Raw genomic sequence first — 20,672 nt, 5'->3', positions numbered from 1 at the left:
ATTTATAATATATGATTTGCATAGGTTTTTGAAATCCAATTCTCAAAAATATAATTTCAGTTGATGACTATTCATATGATACCCATCTTTTTTTTCTATTCTTATATTTTACTGAATATATTTTATAACATCGTAACTAAGTATGTTACAGATGTAACCTCTACAATCATAGTATCAAACTAAATTTTAATACTTAGAAAATTTCTATTTCAGAATTTAAGAATATGATATTTGAGAACTGTAGGTACATCTGAACTTTAGATAAATCAGTCTTTTAAGTTCTGCTCAAAAACAATCAAAAGAAAAGTTTAAGGCCTGGCATGGTGGCTCATGCCTATAATCCTAGCACTCTGGGAGGCCAAGGCAGGAGAATCGTTTAAACTCAGGAGTTCGAGATCAGCCTGAGCAAGAGTGAGACCCCATCTCTACTAAAAATAGAAAGAAATTAGCTGGACAACTAAAAATATATACACATAAAATTAGCTGGCCATGGTGGCACATGCCTGTAGTCCCAGCTACTTGGGAGGCTGAGGCAGTAGGATTGCTTGAGTCCAGGAGTTTGAGGTTACTGTGAGCTAGGCTAACGCCATGGCATTCTAGCCTGGCAACAGAGTGAGACTCTGTCTAAAAAAGAAAGAAAAAAGAAAAGTTTAAGAGGTTATTTAAAAGTTTAAGAGATTATTTAAACATAATAACAATAATTTAAACATAATAACAATATTAATTTTACAGATGAGGAAACTAAAGTTCACAGAATTGATGTTATAGACCCAAGATCATACAGTTAATAAGAAGCAATGCAGGCATTCAAACCATGCCTCTTCAGGTCCAAACAACATGCCAGGCAGGCAATGTTTATTCATGCTCTATTGCCCATTTATCCACTCAGCAAAGACTGCTAATTCTACTAGGGTCTGGGGTAGAGTTGAAGGATACAAAGTTGCCCCCCTCAAGAAAAAAACAGTCAATAGACAGACAGAAAAAAAAAGTCAATTATTACATGTCAGTGTGATACAGATCGTGAAAGTACCCAGGAGATTTTGAGGGTACTCAACTTGATGTGGGGAGCCAGGTGGGAGGAGTAGGAACAAGATAACAATGGAGATGCAGAGGTAGGTGAAGGGGCCAGACTGCAAAAATTCTTGAATGTCAGGCTAAGGAGTTTGAATTTTATCATAGGGGAAGTGGGGAGCAATTCACTGATTTTAATCAGGAGAATGACATAATTAGATATACCTTTTTGAAAACCCCATTCTCTTTTGATTGTTTTTGTAGCTTACAAAGTTAGGAAACCTGGGAAACTGGGATGTTAGGCTGGGGAGTAGGCAGGTGAAGGTAGTTGTGTGCCATACAACTAGAGATAAGCGGGAATAGTTAATAGCTGGCAATATGAGTAATAAGCTTAGGAAAAGAGATCTGGGATAGAGATATTGTCTTAGAAGTTCTCTGGTTACAGTGAATAAGAGAATATACAGAATAAAAGGAAAATATTCTTTTCCTTAGAGAGTACAGATATTTCAGTGGGTGGAGTGGATCACTGCACTTAGTTGTACAGATTAAGAAGGAAATATATTATATTGGAGAGGGGAAATGTATTAGATTTAGTTCATGGAAATTAAATGTTGAGCCAATGAATTCATAGGGAACATGGAGAGAAATATATGAGATAAGGAGGATAAGGCTGCAGGGTGTTTACATTCTTGTAACCACACAAGCGAGGTGAGCCAAAAGCACAGCTGGAGTTAAACTCTGAGGAGCAGAAGGCCCAGCTGAGAATGAACTATGCAGGCAGAGTAAAAACACTCCACCCCCACGTTAATAATATTTTAATTTAAAAAATAGGTGCACAGAAACGAAATGAATAATGTTTAGTGGCTGGATAAAAATGGTTTAGTTTGCTCTTCCTTGGTAGAGGCAGGGGGAGATGGATTTGTGCAGTGAACAAAGACAAGATCACCAGGGGACTGGCTTGGGTTATAAATAAAATGAACAGTACTAAGCCTGCAAGCGTGAGAAATTCTGATGACAGCGGACCCCCTTATCTCCAGCTGATGTACTTAGAGTCTGTATAAATACCTGGGGGTCCTATCACCTCACCTACTTACAGCCATGGACTACAAGACTGGGGAATTATTCCCAGGCGACCTGCTTACTGCTATTGTCAACTGAGTTAGCCTACAGTCTCACTTGATTTCCTTGCTCCAGATCCTAAGAGAATCAAATCCACTGAAAGCAATTAGGACTGATGGAAGGGGAACCAATACCGCAACAGTCTTTCTGGTCTTTCCACCTGGCTCTAGCCTCTCATTTCCAATCTTTTATCCACATAGTAGTCAGAGTAATCTTTTGAAACTTCAATTGGATGCTATCATTCCTCTGCTTCATATAGCTCAATGGCTTTCCAAATGGACTAAGAATTTTAATGACACTCTACTATGACCCACAGGACTCTATGAGTCATGCATGTGACTGCTGCCTACCTCAGACCTCATCTCATGCCACCCTACCCAGTCTCAGACCTTTTGAACACACTATTCCCTCAGTCTCAAATGTTTTCCTTTTTCTTTTTTCTGATTTTCACAAACTGATTCCTCACCTTTCAAGTGTCAGCTTAAATATTATCTTCTCAGAGATACATCCCTAACTACACTATAAAAGGAAATCCCCTTGTTATTGTTTATTACTGTCCTCTATCCATTTCCTTCATAACATGAACTGTACTCATGTATTTCTTTATTCACTTGAGAATTACCTTTAAATTCCACAAACGCAAAAAACATATCTTTTATTTGCCTATATTCAATGTTTAGTAAAGTGCCTGGCATGCAGTAGACACTCAATAAATTCCTGGTAAGGGAAGGAAGGAGAAAGGAAATAATGAGCACACAGAATCTTTAAAAATAATAGCAGAGTTGGGAACAAAACATAAGAACCTTCTGGAAGAACTGAGTAGTCAATAATGTTATTTGACAATTTCTAAAACTAGATTTAAATGTTAAATTACTATAATTAATCCAACTAGTGTTAAAAGTAAAAATGTAATAGAACAATATTCCTATGAAATATCTATTAAGATTAAGCTCTTCTGGAAAGCAATATATGAAACTCTTCACATGTAAACACTCCAGCATTTGAGAGAACAATCTTAATTAACAAGCATAATATATCATTTTACCTATTAACACATATTAGTCAATGAGGACTGAATAACTCAGAGCCCAGGTAGAAAACATAATCAACCTAAGATAAGAAGACCCAAAAATGGTCTAGGAGGATGCATTGGCTAATTTCATGTGTCAATTCAGCCAGGCACAGTACTCAGAAGTTTGATCAAATAATCTAGATGTTTCTGTGAAGGTAGTTTTTCAATTATGTTAACATTTAAATCTGTAGATTCTGAATAAAAAAGATTACTCTCCATAATGCCTCATCCAGTCAATGGAAGGTCTTACTAGCAAAGCCTGATCTCCTCTGAAGACGAGAGAATTCTACCAGCAGAAGACTGCCTTTTAGTCTCAATCTACAGCATCAGCTCTTCTCTGGGTTTCCAGACTGCTGGCATATCTGCAGATTTTGGACTTGCCAGTCTCCACAAGCACATGGGCCAATTTCTCAAAACAAATCTCTCTCCTCTCTCTCTCTCTCTCTCTCTCTCTCTCTGTGTATGTATGTATGTATGTGTGTGTGTATACGATACCTGGATGATACTTTCCTTGAAATGATTATTTTCAATCATAAAATAAGCAGATTTAAAAAAACCTACAAATACCAAATGTTAATGGCTTCATCTCCACATATCACGACCAACTACTGTTTCCAAACAAATATAAACTCAAAATGTATATAAAATAATTTTACATAACTTCTTCATTTATTCACTTTGAAACTAGTATAAGCACCCAATTAATCAAGCATAAATAAATAGACTGTTGTTCTGATAAACTCCAAAGTACTTTCCATGGTAAAAAAAACACTGGAAAGAATCCTAAGGTAACACTAACCTCATTAGACAGATGGAATTTATTTAGCACATTGCCAATAAAAATTAATTTCTTTGAATAGGGAAATAATATACTTACACATTTTTAGCTTTTAAAATAAATTACCTCATAACAGTGAAAATGTTTTATTTAATGAAGCAGTAATATTTTGTAAAATATGTAAAATATGATACTTTCCAAATTATTATAAATGCCATTCATTCAGCCACAAATTATATTAAGACTAAGATTTATATTGTTAAATGAGAAATTTATTTGCTTAGAAATGAAATTCAATAACTTTCATGATTTATATTAAATAGATAATTATATAATTTGGAATCCTTCCATCAACCATATTTTTAAATTATTTTATTTATTTATTTATTTTAGAGACATGGTCTCACTTTGTCACCCAGGCTGAAGTACATTGGTGCAATCATAGATTGCTGCAGCCTTAAACTCCTGGGTTCAAGTGATCCTGCTGCCTCAGCCCTCTAAGTAGCTGGGACTACAGGCGTATGCCACCACACCTGAATAATTTTTCAAATTTTTTGTAGAGACAAGGTCTTACTATGCTGCCCAGCCTTAAGCTATACTCCCAACCCAGCCTTCCAAAGAGCTGGGATTACAGGTGTGAGTCACCGCACCTGGCTCTGTATCAACCATTTTATACATGTTACCATTGTGAATATAAAATATTAAATAAAATATATAGTACTGAATTAAAATAGAAAATTTTTATTATGCCTTTATTTGAAATATTTAAAATTTATTCTGGCTAGGCCCAGTGGATCACACCTATAATCCCAGCACTTTGGGAGACTGAGATGGGAGGATAGCTTAAGGCCAGGAATTTGAGACAAGCCTGGGCAAAATAGCAAGACCCTGTTTCTACAAAAAAATTTTTTTTTTTTTTTTTTTGAGATTGAGTCTCACTTTGTTGTCCAGGCTAGAGTGAGTGCCGTGGCGTCAGCCTAGCTCACAGCAACCTCAAACTCCTGGGCTTGAGTGATCCTTCTGCCTCAGCCTCCCGAGTAGCTGGGACTACAGGCATGCGCCACCATGCCCGGCTAATTTTTTTTTTATATATATATATCAGTTGGCCAATTAATTTCTTTCTATTTATAGTAGAGACGGGGTCTCACTCTTGCTCAGGCTGGTTTTGAACTCCTGACCTTGAGCAATCCGCCCGCCTCGGCCTCCCAAGAGCTAGGATTACAGGCGTGAGCCACAGCGCCCGGCCCAAAAAATTTTTTAAAAATTAGCCACATGTAGTGGTGTGCACTTATATTCCTAGCCACTTGGGAGGCTGAGGTGGCAAGATCACTTGAGCCCAGGAGTTCAAGGTTATAGTGAACTATGATAGCTCCACTGCCCTCCAATCAGGACAACAGGCGATGCCATGTCAAAAAGTATACTATAAATTTATCTAGGTATAAAACACCCAACATTTTTAAGGGTACATAAAAGAAATCTTTGGTGACATTAAATGATAATAAATGCTGATTATTTTGTCAAGAAAGCTGATGAAAACAAACCTTTGAATTTTCAGAAGAATACCTAGATAAGCATATGGGGAATTTTGGAAAGGATAATAAAAGCAAACACTGTCCTTACTCTTTCTCTTCAACTACTGATTTGAGTGGAGGAGGGTAGAAGCAGTGCCTCCAAGAAAATTCTTCCTAATAATTTCTCTACTAGCTAAATTGTAGCTAAGTCAGGAAAAACATATAAAAATAAACAAGAGTTTTCAAGCATTTACAGAAAAGAGTCTGAAAAATCATACAAAGTATTTAAAAATTAGATCAGAAAGATATAATTACTTCAAATAAGAAAATGTCAACATTAGATTTTTTTATCCATTCAACTTAGAGAAATTTCAAAACCAAACATTATAGCCAGGACATAACTATGTAAACTGATATGTGTTTGCATGTTTGTTTGGGGGACAGAGTAGGAATTTGATGAGATGGCCCAGTAAGGCACTTTAAATCTATTTAAAATTCTTCTTGCTTGAAAATCTATTATTTTTAATAATTCTTGAAATTGTGGTAAAAGTTATAACTAAAGCACTTTCTGAATTAGAAAACAGAGTTATCTCAAATGATGTGTGATGTAATTTAGGGAATGTTCTATATCCCTGGAACTATTCATCTGTAGGCTACGTTTTTAAAACATTCACAAAATGTTCTAGTTACAAGTGATCTTAGAATCCAGCTGGTTTATAGTAACATCCACAGACTAATCCCATTTATAACATATACAACCAATGATTATCCAAATCACTTGAATATTTCCAATGATGGAGAATAAGGAAGTCTATTCCAATGTCAGATAGTTAAATTAACAGAAAAGCTTTGAAAGTTAATCTGAAGCCCTATAATAATTCCATCCAGTGATTTTAGTTCTACATTCTAAGGCTATGCCATGCAAGTATACACTTTCTTCTACATGAAAATCCTTCAAAGAATTGAGGATCTAACTTTTGAGTCTTTTCTTTTAGGCTAAACATTCCTATTTTCTCTAACTCTTTCTCACATGACAAATTTTTAATAACTATCACTGCTATGGTCACCATCTCTGGATATATCTTCTCAAAAACATGGTATCCAAAACCAAACACAATATTTCAGATGTGGTCTGGGTATATAATGCAAAGCGATATAAAAACTGTTGTCTGGCTTTTTAAAAATTATTTTTAGTAATGAAGAGTTAGATTTATAATCCTCCTTAAAAATATACATCCTTCCTAAAGATGAGGAAATAATGCCCAAATTAATACACTTTAATAAATACCACTTGAGATAAAATTTGGCAATTTTTCTTAATTCTCCATATGCTATGTGTAAACTTAAGTCAAAACACCTGGGTGTACCACACAGCTTGCAGCAAAGTTATTTTTGGATCCTAAACTAAATTTCCATTCAAGTTTTCCACATTTAAAGTCTCTAGATGAATATGGAGACTCGATGAACTGTTACTTTATATTTTTAAGGGCTTTTTACAGTAAAAGATAAGTTTCACTGCCTTGCTAAAAAGATTTATATGTCTATGCATAAATTTAGACAACCCTTAGGTCTTGATGTAAAGAACTGATGTTTGAATCATGTCTACATTTTTTCCATTCTCCAAATTTTTCCTAATTAAGGCAATGCTTAGGAAAGAAGATAGTTTGGTATTTTAAACTACTTCTGGGCACTGACTGAATTTCCAGTACTTAAGATATAGGATACTCTACCTCACTCCTATTTAGCACTAGTCATATACTCATTTTCACAAATATATCATTTATTCTGTTCAGAAGAAATAGCTAATTTGAATTAGTAGCTCAAGAAATCATCTATATCTCTATTATAAATTAAAAAATCAACTTTTTGTAAAAAATTATCTCTAACTAAAAAAATCAACTAAGGTAACAGTTCAGACTTGAACTAGTCCAGACATTCCATCTGGCTTGTTTCATATCTTAGAAAGAAACATTCTACCATATAGTTCTTTTTCTCATACTTTAAACTAGGGTTGGTTCAAATACTAAGCCTATTTCAAGGGAAATGAAAGAAATGAACCAAAGAGTATTATAGAACAAGTATAAATCAAAATCAAGGGCTTATTAACATAGGCAAATCATGAAAAATTTAATGATATATAACCTTAAAATGATCATTTTCCTGGAAGCATTAAAAAGTTAGTTTGTACTCTTAAACATCAAATATTCTAATTTCTAAATTTCTAATTTTATAACACAGTAAAAAATAAAAGTTACACACTAAACCAGAACTATAAGCCAAAAATATTCTCTGGTTCCTAAAAGTCTCCTAAATATTTCTAAAAATTCTAAAGTGGCTTAATTAAAGAAAGCAAATCCAATTAAGAATAGTCCTAGTTCACCTGGGCAGCTCTGGTATCCAGAGGTTTAGTTTAGGACCTCCTCTCACCACTCCCCAGAAATTCCCATCCTAGTCTATGAAAAAAGGCTATCTCTGAGAGTGAGATGATCTAAGACAGAAGATACATCTACTAACACTGAGTCACTTGGCAGTTTACATTATAATTGTCCAAATAACAAGTAGAATAGCATCAAACTATTGAAAGTGCCTTTAACAGAATGAATGTTTGTGTCCCACTAAAATTCGCAAGTTGAAATCCTAACCCCCAATGTGATGGTATTAGTGGGTAGGGCCTTTGGGAAGTGATTTAGGTCACAAGGAGTGGAGACCACATGAATGGGATTAGTGTCCTCCATTAAAGAGACCACAGAGAGCTCTCTGCTTTTTGGCCTGTGAGGATTTAACAGGAAATTGGCAGTTTACAACCCAGAAGAACCCAACCATGCTGACACCTTGATCTCAGACTTCCTATCCTCCAGAACTGTGAGAACTGAATTTCTGTTGCTGATATGGCACCCAGTTTGTGGTAATTTATTATGGCACTTCAAATTGACTAAGACAGAGCCACAGCCTTATTTCAAAGGTTAAAAATCTGACTTGCACTTATTAATACTGCCTATGAAACCATGTTTCTTTTACATAAGCAATTTAAGCTCACTTTATAATTAATTACTGAGTTATTGAAGTACTTACAGCTTAATCAAATAAAATTACCATCATATACGTGTATAGTATATCTTTAGAACAGATATGTGTAAAAAAGCAAGGTAAATTTAAAACTAGAGACAATTTATAAAGCAAGAACAATATGAAAGTTTCATCCTATTAACCTCCCATTTGTTAGGTATAATAATTATTAATATAATCTGAACTATATAATAAGAACATTCTTTGATTAAAGGAGTATTAGCTTTGGGAAGGTTTCTTTTTACATTTATTCCTTTTAAGCTTCTTTTCTTGCTATTTCACAAATGAAATTATCTATTTAAATGATACCCTCATCACATAATCATCATACCCTCATCATACACTACTTGCTGTATATCTGCAGAAACCACATGTATCCATATGAATAAACATTATTTAGATTCTCATATGCTTTCATATGTGAATACATCTCCATTTCTTCTTCTTTTTTCTTTTTAGACACAGGCTCTGTCACCCAGGTTGGAGTTCAGTGGCCTGATTATAGATAGCTCACCGTGACCTTGAATTCCTGGCTCAAGCGATCATCCTGCCTCAGTCTCCTGAGCAGCTGACACTAATAGGCACGTGTCACCACACCTGGCTAATACATCTCCATTTCTAATCATTGTCATGTTGGTTTCCATATTATTAGATATACTTCTTCATATGAAATCATACAATTCAGATAAAGCAAGTTTAGTCTTCACAATTTAATAAATACTTCAAATTCTTTTTGGAATTCGGAAGAAAATAAGCATACAAAGATATTATTAACTGCAGGAAAAAACTATTTTAATATTTTGCCTTGGCTCATCCTAAGAATTCCTTTTATGCATTTCTCTAAGAATCTTCTAGGAAAAAATAAAGCAAACTAATAGAACATCTTATTGATTGATTCTTTTTAATAATTAGTCTTACTGGTAATCTATATGACTGTCAAAATCAAAACATATATATTTGCATAGCATAAATAATGTGCAACTTAAAATACTGGGAGCTTAAGTACATCTCTACTAAATTCCAAGTCTATATACTTAATTGACTACTAGACCCCTCTACTTGGAAGTCCCACAGACATTTAAAATTTTAACATGTCTTGAAAATGAGCTTTCTATCTCTCTTATAAATTCCAATATTCAATGCATGATATCATCATCCATTTAGTCATCAATAAACACAGGAGTTACAATAATAACAGTAACAATTACCATCATTTGGAAATAACTATTTTGTGCCAAGAATTATAATAGATATATTATCTGTATTAAATCTAATCCCCATCTCCAAAAATTTTGTAAAACAGGTACTATCCTGAGAAACCATGCTATGAAGAATCCTGTCTAATTTTGTTTAATTCAGTTTTTCTCCAATTAATTTGAGCACTGAACACTTTTCTCACCATAACTTTTGATGACCCAAAAGTAACATGTTGGAAAATGCTTTTTAAAAAACAACAACAAAAAAAAAAACTATTATTACCAAACTCTTGTATTAGCCCATTCTGTTTGCCAAAATCAAATCACTAATGTACTGTATAAAGATGAGTAGCTGGGGCAGGTTGTGGTAGCTCATACCTGTAATCCTAGCACTTTGGGAGGCCAAGGCAGGAGGATCACTTGAGGCCAGAAGTTCAAAACCAGCCTGAGCAACATAGCAAGACCCCATCTCTACAAAAAATTTAAAAATTAGCTGGGCATGGTGGCACGCACCTATAGTCCCAGCCACTCCAGAGGCCAAAGCAGGAGTACTGCTTGAGCCCAGGAGTTTGAAATTGTAGTAAGATATGATGACACTGCTGCACCCTAGCCTAGGCAACAGAGTGACACCCTGTTCCCCTCTCCCCTCCCCCAAAAGATGAGTGGCTGTAAAGAATATAATATGAGCTTAAAGTTATATTGCCTATATTTAATCAAAAGTTTACTTTCTCACAGCTTGATTCTTTGGAGTCCAATTTCTTTCAGATCTATTATTTATGAGAATGTGCCTGTTAGAATAGTATGCTTAAACAGAAGGAGAAATGAAGAACACAGGCCGGGCGCGGTGGCTCACGCCTGTAATCCTAGCTCTCTGGGAGGCCGAGGCGGGCGGATTGCTCGAGGTCAGGAGTTCGAAACCAGCCTGAGCAAGAGCGAGACCCCGTCTCTACTATAAATAGAAAGAAACTAATTGGCCAACTAATATATATAGAAAAAATTAGCCGGGCATGGTGGCACATGCCTGTAGTCCCAGCTACTTGGGAGGCTGAGACAGAAGGATCGCTTGAGCCCAGGAGTTTGAGGTTGCTGTGAGCTAGGCTGACGCCACGGCACTCACTCTAGCCTGGGCAACAAAGCGAGACTCTGTCTCAAAAAAAAAAAAAAAAAAAAAAAAGAACACAGCACAGCAATACCTTATACTTTTCTTTTTTTTTTTTTTTTTTGAGACAAAGTCTCACTTGTTGACCAGGCTAGAGTGAGTGCCGTGGCATCAGCCTAGCTCACAGCAACCTCAAACTCCTGGGCTCAAGCAATCCTTCTGCCTCAGCCTCCCGAGTAGCTGGGACTACAGGCATGCGCCACCATGCCCGGCTAATTTTCTATATATATTAGTTGGCCAATTAATTTCTTTTTATTTATAGTAGAGACGGGGTCTTGCTCTTGCTGGGGCTGGTTTCGAACTCCTGACCTCGAGCAATCCGCCCGCCACAGCCTCCCAGAGTGCTAGGATTACAGGCGTGAGCCACCACGCCCGGCTCCTTATACTTTTCTATGTGAGTGGATGAACAGAATAATGTTAAGCTACTATTTCTATGAGGTAGCAAACAACATATATTAACTGAACAGCAACCAGGCATTTAGTCAAAATAGCATGAGAAATACAAGAGTAACTTATAAAATATGATCCCTTCTCTCTAGAAGCTTACAATTTAGTTGAGACAGAATAGTAAAGTACCAAAAGAGGAGATTTAGAATACTCAGATGGAACATTAGAAATATCAAAAGTAGAAACATGATTAATTGTCAAATATGTCACATGATAATATATATCTAATAAGGACTCAAGCCAGGTGCAGTGGCTCATGCCTGTAATCTCAGCAACTTGGGAGGCTAAGGAGGGAGGACTGCTTGAGGCCACGAGTTTGAGACCAGCCTGGGCAACATAGCAAGACATTGTCTCTAAAAATATTAAAACAAAAAAAATTAGCCAGGCATAGTGGAACATGCCTGTAGTCCTAGTTACCAAGGAGGCTGAGGAGGGAGGATCACTTGAGCCCAGGAGTTTGAGGCTGCAGTGAGTTATGATTACACCACTACACTCCAGCAAGACCCCGTTTCTTAAAAAAAAAAAAAAAAAAAGAACTCAAAAGAGAGGAAGACAGTATTTAGAAAATACGGAAGTATAAATTTAATTTCCAAAGAAATTATGTAAATCTGCGTTAGCTGTCCTTTACATATACCTGCATTACCAATTTGCACAAAAATTTTCTTTTAAAAAGAGTTTCACAGAATACAAGTAATTTGGTAACATAGGAAATTCAGCATTCTGCAAAAATACAAAAAAGAATTATCTCTACCTTCCAAAAATCACACCTCTATGTACAAATTAACCAAATTTACATTTGTTGACATAAGCAGATTGCACTACCAAATACTGGAAATTCTTCAAGAATTAAATTGTTATGGGCACATGGGAACAAGACAATCCAAGCAAGCCCAACAACATTCTTAAAAATTATTAACATTATCCATGACATCTTGAAAAACCCACAAAAAGTATCTATGCCAACGAGCAAAGAAATTTCACACAAAACTAATAAATGGATATTCCAGCAGTCATTTAGGAAAAAAAAATGGAAATAGAGTTATTCATATAAGAACTTATTTTTGGATATCTCGCCAGATTTTAATGTCACATTCAAAATAAAAAATAAACATCTAGCTATAGGAAAGCATCATATCATTAAGATATATATTAAAAAGTATAATTAAAAGATATACCTGTTTGTAACTACTGTGTTAACTGCAGTCCTCGAAGAACTATCAATCCTTAACTTTCACTTATTATGTCCCATGAGCTACCACCAAGTCCATACAAAGTAAATATATTAAGAGGTATCTTCCTGTTCACTTTCTGGATGTCTTTGAATACCTGCTGTTGCAGTAGAAAAGGTTTAATAGACATTTGTCAATTTGGGCTTAAAAATATAAATAGGGCCGGGCACAGTGGCTCACACCTGTAATCTTAGCTCTCTGGTAGGCCGAAGTAGGAGGATCACTCAAGGTCAGGAGTTCGAAACCAGCCTGAGCAAGAGCAAGACCCTGTCTCTACTCAAAATAGAAAGAAATTAATTGGCCAACTAAAAATATATAGAAAAAATTATCTGTGCATGGTGGTACATGCCTGTATCCCAGCTACTCAGGAGGCTGAGGCAGAAGGATTGCTTGAACCCAGGAGTTTGAGGTTGCTGTGAGCTACAATGATGCTATGGTACTCTAGTCTGAGCAACAGAGTGAGACTCTGTCTCAAAAAAAAAAATCATATATATATATATATATATATATATATACACACACACACACACATATAGTCTACATGCTAGTATACCTGGAAGATCCATCAATCACATCATTCACACATTCAAAATTCCCTTTCTAATTAAATACAATGCCTAGGCCGGGTGTGGTGGCTCACACCTGTAATCCTAGCTCTCTGGGAGGCCGAGGTGGGTGGATCATTTGAGCTCAGGAGTTCGAAACCAAGCTGAGCAAGAGTGAGACCCTCGTCTCTATTATAAATAGAAAGAAATTAATTGGCCAACTAGTATATATAAAAAAAAATTAGTCAGGCATGGTGGTGCATGCCTATAGTCCCAGCTACTCGGGACGCTAAAGCAGCAGGATCGCCTGAGCCCAGGAGTTTGAGGTTGCTGTGAGCTAGGCTGATGCCACGGCACTCACTCTAGCCTGGGCAACAAAGCAAGACTCTGTCTAAATAAATAAATAAATAAATACAATGCCTAAATTTATACCACATAACACAATTTCAAACAGGTTTCTTTTTTTATAATTATAAGGGAAGCAATGAGAATTATTTTACTGGAAAACTCTAAAATCATCAAAAGTTCAACAAAATATATACACTAAATAAAATGCAATATGACAGAAAAATGCCATGAAGAGATCATACAGAAATAGTTTTAGAAACTCTACTTTGTCTGTTAGTAGAGCATCCCTTTACTTAAATTTCAAATATTATGGAAACGTTTAAAGAATGATAAAACGAGTATCTCCACCTAGATTCAACATGGATGAGCACTTGCCACAAATGCTCTCCTACTCACCTTCCCCATCTCTTACTCTCCCCCTCCCCAGCCATCCTTCCATCTATATATTAACTCATTTATTTCTGATGAAGCCCCCTATAATCAAATTTATTAATATTTCTATAGAAAAATAAATGACACTGTCTGATAAAGGCTATTATAATCTTATAAATTCAGTTCACATATTATCACCAAATGAGCTCAGATAAGATCAAGTTTTGTTCCAAATGAGACTTTTTTTTTTACATATTTGGATTTTGAAGCTTTGTAATTAAAAATATGGATAAAAGGTGGTGGGCTGTAATATTATGCCTAATTTATAGATGAAGAAACTGAAACATAGAAAGGTTAAATACCTTCTACCATATTACAACAAGCAAATGGCAAAATCTGTAAGTGAAAACAGGCAAACTACTCCAGAGCCCAAACTTTCACAACCACTATGCTAGGAAGCCTTCGGTCCAAAAGGATATATATCCTTGTGATTTTCTTTATCTTTATTCAGAATCTGGGTAAAAAATTTTTATGATAATTTTTACTCCTAATCTAAACCACCATTCTCTCTCACTGGGTTTATTGCAAGAGATTCCTAACCCATCTCCCAGATTCTTCTTTTGCTTGTTTAGTCTGTTCTCAACATAGAAACCAGAGTGTTCTCTTTAAAAATATTAGATCATGTTATGTCACTGCTGAAGACCATTTAGGGCTTTCCATTTAACTAAAAGTACAAGCCAATGTTCTTCAAAATAGCTTATCAGAAACTCTAGGACTTACACCTTCTCATTTACTTTATTTCTGTGACCTCATCTGCTACTCTCCCCCTCTTACTCCACTCCAGACACCCTGGTCTCCATGCTGCTCCTGGTCTTCAGGCACGTTCCACTGAGGGCTTGGCACTGGCTATTCCCTCTGTCTAGCACATGTTTCCCCTTGTATCTACATGACTCCCTCCCTCACTCCTCCATTATCATCTTACAGTGAGGCCTGCCCTGCCGACTCTGTTTAAAATTACAACTGCCTCTTGCAAAGCAGCTGATACTCCTGATCTCCCCTCTCCTGCTCTTCTCTTTTCCTTCTCCATAATACTGTCTTCAAACGTTCTAGACAATTGACTTATTTTTTATTTCCATAGTCTGTCTCTTCTGCTCTTAGAATATTCACATATAAAAGTATCCTAAGCCCTTAGAAAGTTATCTAGCAAATAATATACGTGCTCAAAAAATAAACGTTGCTATTAAGATTTCTACATCAACTTCAACCCCAACACTTTGTTTCAGCTAACCTCTTTTACATTTCTTATAGTTGCTAGTCCTTTTCAGTATCCCACAGAAATATTAAATTTAAATTTAAAACCACCAAGTTACACATTTATGCTTTATTAAGACTATCTTTATGTATTATAGAAATATAATTTTAAGACATGTACAGATGTTTATGATACGTTACTCAGAGAAGACAGTACGGTAAGAAACAGTTTATATAGTATGCTTGCTGGCCATTATTCCATCTTCTTTTGCAAAGTTTCTATTCATGTCCTCCACCTACTTTTTAATGGGGTTGTTTGATTTTTTTTCTTGTTAATTTTCCTAAGTTCTATGTAGATTCTAGTTATCAACTCTTTATCGGATATGCAGCATGCAAATATTTTCTCTCATTCTGTAGGTTGTCTGTTCGCTCTACTGATAGTTATTTTAGCTGTGCAGAAACTTTTTAATTTGATCAGGTTCCATTTTACTTTTATTGCTGCCATGATTGTTTTGGGGGTCTTCTTCATAAATTCTTTGCCTAGGCCGACATCTATAAGAGTTTTCCCAACATTTTCTTCTAGAATTCTTATGGTTTCATATCTTAGGTTTAAGTCTGTTATTCATTGTGAGTTGATTTTTGTGAGAGGTGAGAGGTGCATATCCAGTTTCAATCTTCTGCATGTGGATATCCAGTTTTCCCAGCACCATTTATTGAATAGGGATTCTTTTCCCCAATGTATATTTTTGTCTGCTTTGTCAAAGATTAGATGCCAATAAGAGGATGGCTTTACATCTGGGTCTCAGTCCTGTTCCAAAGGTTTATATCTATGTTCTTCTGCCAGTGCCATACTGTTTTGGTTATTATACCCTTGTAGTATAGCTTGAAGTCTAGTAGATTGATGCATCCCAATTTGCAAAAGAAGACAGAATAATGGCCAGCAAACACATAAAAAATTGTTCAACGTCTCTAATCATGAGGGAAATGCAAATTAATGCAAATGAGATATCACTTAACTCCACTGAGAATGGCTTTTATCAAAAAGTCCCAAAACAACAAATGCTGGCATGGATGCAGTGAGACAGGAACACTCTTACACTACTAGTGGGACTAAAAATTAGTACAACCTCTATGAAAAGTAATATGGAGATACTACCTCAAAGAACTAAAAATAGAACTACCATTTGATTCTAGCAATTCCATTACTAGGCATCTACCCAAAGGAAAAAAAGTCATTTTATAATAAAGACATCTACACTTGAATGTTTATAGTAGCACAATTCACAATTGCAAAGACATGGAAACAACCCAGTGTCCATCAATAGATAAGTGGATTAATAAAATGTGGTATATGTATACCATGGAGTACTACTCAACCACAAAAAACAATGGTGAACTAGCACCTCTTATATTATCCTGGATGGAGCTAAAGCCCATTCTTCAAAGTGAAGTATCACAAGAATGGAAAAACAAGCACCACATGTACTTCAATTGGTACTAACTGATCACCACTTAGGTGCACACCTGGAAGTAATATTCATCGGGTGTTGGGCAGGTGAGAGGGTGGTAGAGGAGATGGGTGAATTCACAACTATTGGGTGCAGAGCACACTGTCTGGGGGATAGGCACGCTCATAGCTCTGGCTTGGGTGGTACAAAGACAATATATGTAACCAAAATGTTTGTATACCCATAACATTCTGAAATTTAAAATAAAAAATAGAAAAAAAAGAAAAATAGTATATATTTGAATATATCAGGTTATTATATATAATAACATTAAGTAAAAAAATGGATGTGCACATGTAGAGAAATAAAATTAGACCCTATCTCATACTACTAATATATATAAAAATCAAATCAAAGTGGATCAAAGACCTAAGTATAAGACCCAAAACGATAAAGCTACTAGAAGAAAACATAAGAGAAAAGTTCCTTGATGTTGATCTGGGCAATGATTTTTTAGGTATGAATTCAGGCAACAAAACAAAAATTCAGGCAACAAAAACAAAAGCAAATAGGATTACATTAAACGAAAAAGTTCTGCACAGCAAAAGAAACAATCAACAGAGTGAAAAGACAACCTATGGATTAAGAGAAAATATTTGCAAACCATATGTCTCATAAGGAGTTAATCGAAAATATATAAGGAACTCAAACAATTCAATGCAAGAAAACAAATAACCTGATTAAAAAATGGGCAAAGACTGTAGTCCCAGCTACTCGGGAGGCTGAGGCAGAAGGATCGCTCGAGCCCAGGAGATTGAGGTTGCTGTGAGCTAGGCTGACGCCACGGCACTCACTCTAGCCTGGGCAACAAAGCGAGACTCTGTCTCAAAAAAAAAAAAAAAAAAAAAATGGGCAAAGAACCTGAATAGAGACACTTCTCAAAAGAAGACACACAACAGGGATATGAAAAAATCTTCAACATCACTTATCATCAGAGTAATGCAAATTAAAAGCACAATGAGTTATCATTTCATACTTGTTAGAACGGCTATTATCAAAAAGATGAAAGATAACAAGTGTTTGCAAAGATGTGGGGAAAAGGAAATCCTTTTAAGTATAACACTGTTACTGGGAATGTAAATTAGTACAGCCATTATGGAAAACAATATAGAAGTTCCTCAAAAAATTACAAATAGAACTACCACATGATCTAGCATTCCCACTACTGGGTACCTGTCCAAAGGAATGGAAATCAGTATGTTGACACGATTATCTATACTCTCATGTTTATTGCAGCATATTCACAATAGCCAAGATATGGAATCAAAGTAAGCATCCTTCAATGGATGTATGGATAAAGGAAATGTGGTTTACATACACAATGGGATATTACTCAGCCTTAAAGAAAAAGGAAACTCTTGTCATTTGTGACAACATGGATGAACCTGTAGAACATCATGTTAAGTGAAATAAGCCACACACAGAATGACAAATAACCGCATGATCTCACTTATATGTGAAATCTAAACAATAATCAAAGTCATAGAAGCAGAGCAGAATGGTGGTTACCAGGGGCTGGGGGATACGGGAGTTGCAGAATTGCGGAGATGTTGGCCAAATTTCAGTTAAACAGGAGAAATATTTAATGAGATCTCTCGTACAACATGGTGACTATAGTTAATGACAATGTATTTAATAATTGAAAATTGCCAAGAGAGTAGATTTTAGTATTCTCACCAGAAATAAATAATCAGAATGTGAGATAATGCATTTATTAATTAGCTTGATTTGGCCATTTCACAATGTATACATGTTTCAAAACATCATGTTGTACACCATAAATATTATATACAATTTTTATTGTCTACTTAAAAAATAATAAATAATTTTTAAATTCCTGCAAAAAACTTACTAAATAAATAAATAAAGACACACAAGTTATATTTAAAATCAAAGATGACATACCTTGGCTTCCGAAACACTAAACTATATTGTTGGCAAGCCAGACCCACAGTGGGAGTATAAACAATAGGCATGAACTTCTCAACGTCAGACATTAGCACTCTATAAAAGAGCTTTTCATTTCTATCTTGAAGATCCATTAAGAGAAGATACCTGTGGAAATTGGACATAATTAGATCTATATCCCACAAAGTTATGAAACAGCTGCTTTGAAATCTAAGTTAAACATTTTCAACCATGTATAAAGTAGGTTTGAGGTTACATAGAAAAAAATTTGACTGCTACACTTGACCAGCCTAAAAAAAAAAAAGGAAAAGAAAAGAAAAAATCTGATCAAAAACAACTTTATATTCTTAAATACCTCAAAAAATAAAGAAACATAAACTTGATTACTATCATTCAAACATTAAAACCATTGATGAAACACCACAGTTTTATTCAATACTTGAGGAGACTATCCCTATTTTAAAAGGAAAGATAAAAAATACCACCATAGATATATAGTAGTTTAACATTAACTCAACTAAGCAAATAGAAAAACTTCATCCTTTAACTTACAGTACTGAATAACCAAGGGAAATGGCACAAGAAATGAATAAGAGAATGCAGCACTCATCCTAAAAATAACTAAGGTAGGCAAGTTCAAGAGACTTTTCTTATTATTTGTATCTAATGGTCTTTTTTTTTTTCTAGAGGCACCTCTGAACCAGAGTTATCTTTCCAAGTATAGACCTCTTCATGTTACTTGTAGCTTTCAATAGTTTATAGAGTAAAACTCAAACTGTCTTGGTATAATTTAAAAGAATCTTGCAAAACTATACTCAATAATCTTACCAGCCTTTTTGTATTGATTTCTATTCTCTAGAGTAGCTGAAAATGCACAGAATTGAGAGTCAGAGATGCATGGAATCTAATGCTTGGGCAATTAAATAGGCATACCCAGAAAATGAACATTTGGAAGAAAGATGATAATTTTAATTTTAGACATGGTAAAACTGATTTAGCAATGTGAAAGTCATCAATGCTAAATCAATGGTTGATTCACAGACCTCACTTTACTTAACAGGACATTTGACACAGGTGACATTACCTAGAGCTCAATATACACTTTTCCTTCCTTGACTTCCAGTCCATCATATTCTCTTGGTTTTCCTACTGTCTCACTGGTCCATTTCTTTTCTGTTTCTTTGTCATTTTATCCTGTTCTATGAGAGCTTTCTAGCTCTCATGTGTAATACATTCGGAAATTACGCTGGCTTTACCTTCAAAATATATCCAAAATCTGACCACCATCGTTACTACCCTGGATCCAAATCACCACCAACTCTTGCCTGAATTATTTAACAGTCTAAAAGTTCTCCCAGCCTGCATATCTATTCTCAACATTGCAAACAGTCTCTATGAAATATAGCTTAGATCATGTTGATCTTTTGTTCAAAATCCCCAAAAGCTTCCCTTTCCACTCAGATTAACAGAAGTCCTTCAGTGGCCTTCAAAGCCAAACATAATCTGTCCCCCATTACCTTGCTAACTTTCTTTCCTAACCTACTATTCCTCCCCCAACTCATTCTGCTTCAGATACAAGTCTCCCTGGTGGTCCTTGAACATGCCAGCACACTGTTCCTCAGATTTCTTCATGGCTAACTGACTCACCATTTTTGAATATTTGCTCAAAACTCAGCTTCTCAATCAAGGCAACCCTTACCACCCCATTTAACACTGCAAACTGGCCATAACTACCCCCAGTATTCTCAGTCCCTCTTTACCTTTTCTTTTTTTTTGTTCATAGCACTAGTCATTTTCTAGCATATAACTTACTAATTTTTTTTACTGTTTATAATTTTTAAATAATTTTTTAATAATTTATGTCAATTTTATGAGGGCAGAGATCATTGCCTATAATCCTAATATCTAAAAAGTATCTGACACTGAGTTGATGCTCAATATATATTTGAGGAATAGCCTATAGTAAAAACATGAAAGTTTCCAGCTTTTAGCAGGTAGCTGATAAAATGGCCCAGGAAAAGAATATAAAGTAAAGATATAAGAGGCTAAAGGAAGAGGAACAAGTAAAAGAGAAGACTGTCAAAGAGCTTAAGAAGAAGCAAATATACACTCATTGCAAAAACTGAGTCAGACTCTTTGCCCAGCCACCTCA

At 35.3% G+C, this 20,672-nt stretch overlaps 1 protein-coding gene across 2 annotated transcripts in view; it reads right to left on the bottom strand.

The window, feature by feature from the left end:
- The window catches only part of ME1 (malic enzyme 1), a 151,501-nt gene that overhangs the window by 113,257 nt on the left and 17,572 nt on the right, over positions 1-20,672 (bottom strand). For both annotated transcript variants that reach the window (XM_012769154.3, XM_076003151.1), the window contains exon 3: positions 18,518-18,667. In XM_012769154.3, the coding sequence (XP_012624608.1) occupies positions 18,518-18,667 (150 nt within the window). The remainder of the gene's footprint in view (positions 1-18,517; positions 18,668-20,672) is intronic.

This window comes from Microcebus murinus, chromosome 5 (genome assembly GCF_040939455.1).
Source record: "Microcebus murinus isolate Inina chromosome 5, M.murinus_Inina_mat1.0, whole genome shotgun sequence".
NCBI lineage: Eukaryota > Metazoa > Chordata > Mammalia > Primates > Cheirogaleidae > Microcebus > Microcebus murinus.
The sequence above is the reverse complement of the archived record's forward strand: the minus strand, read 5'-3'. Positions and strand labels throughout refer to the sequence as shown.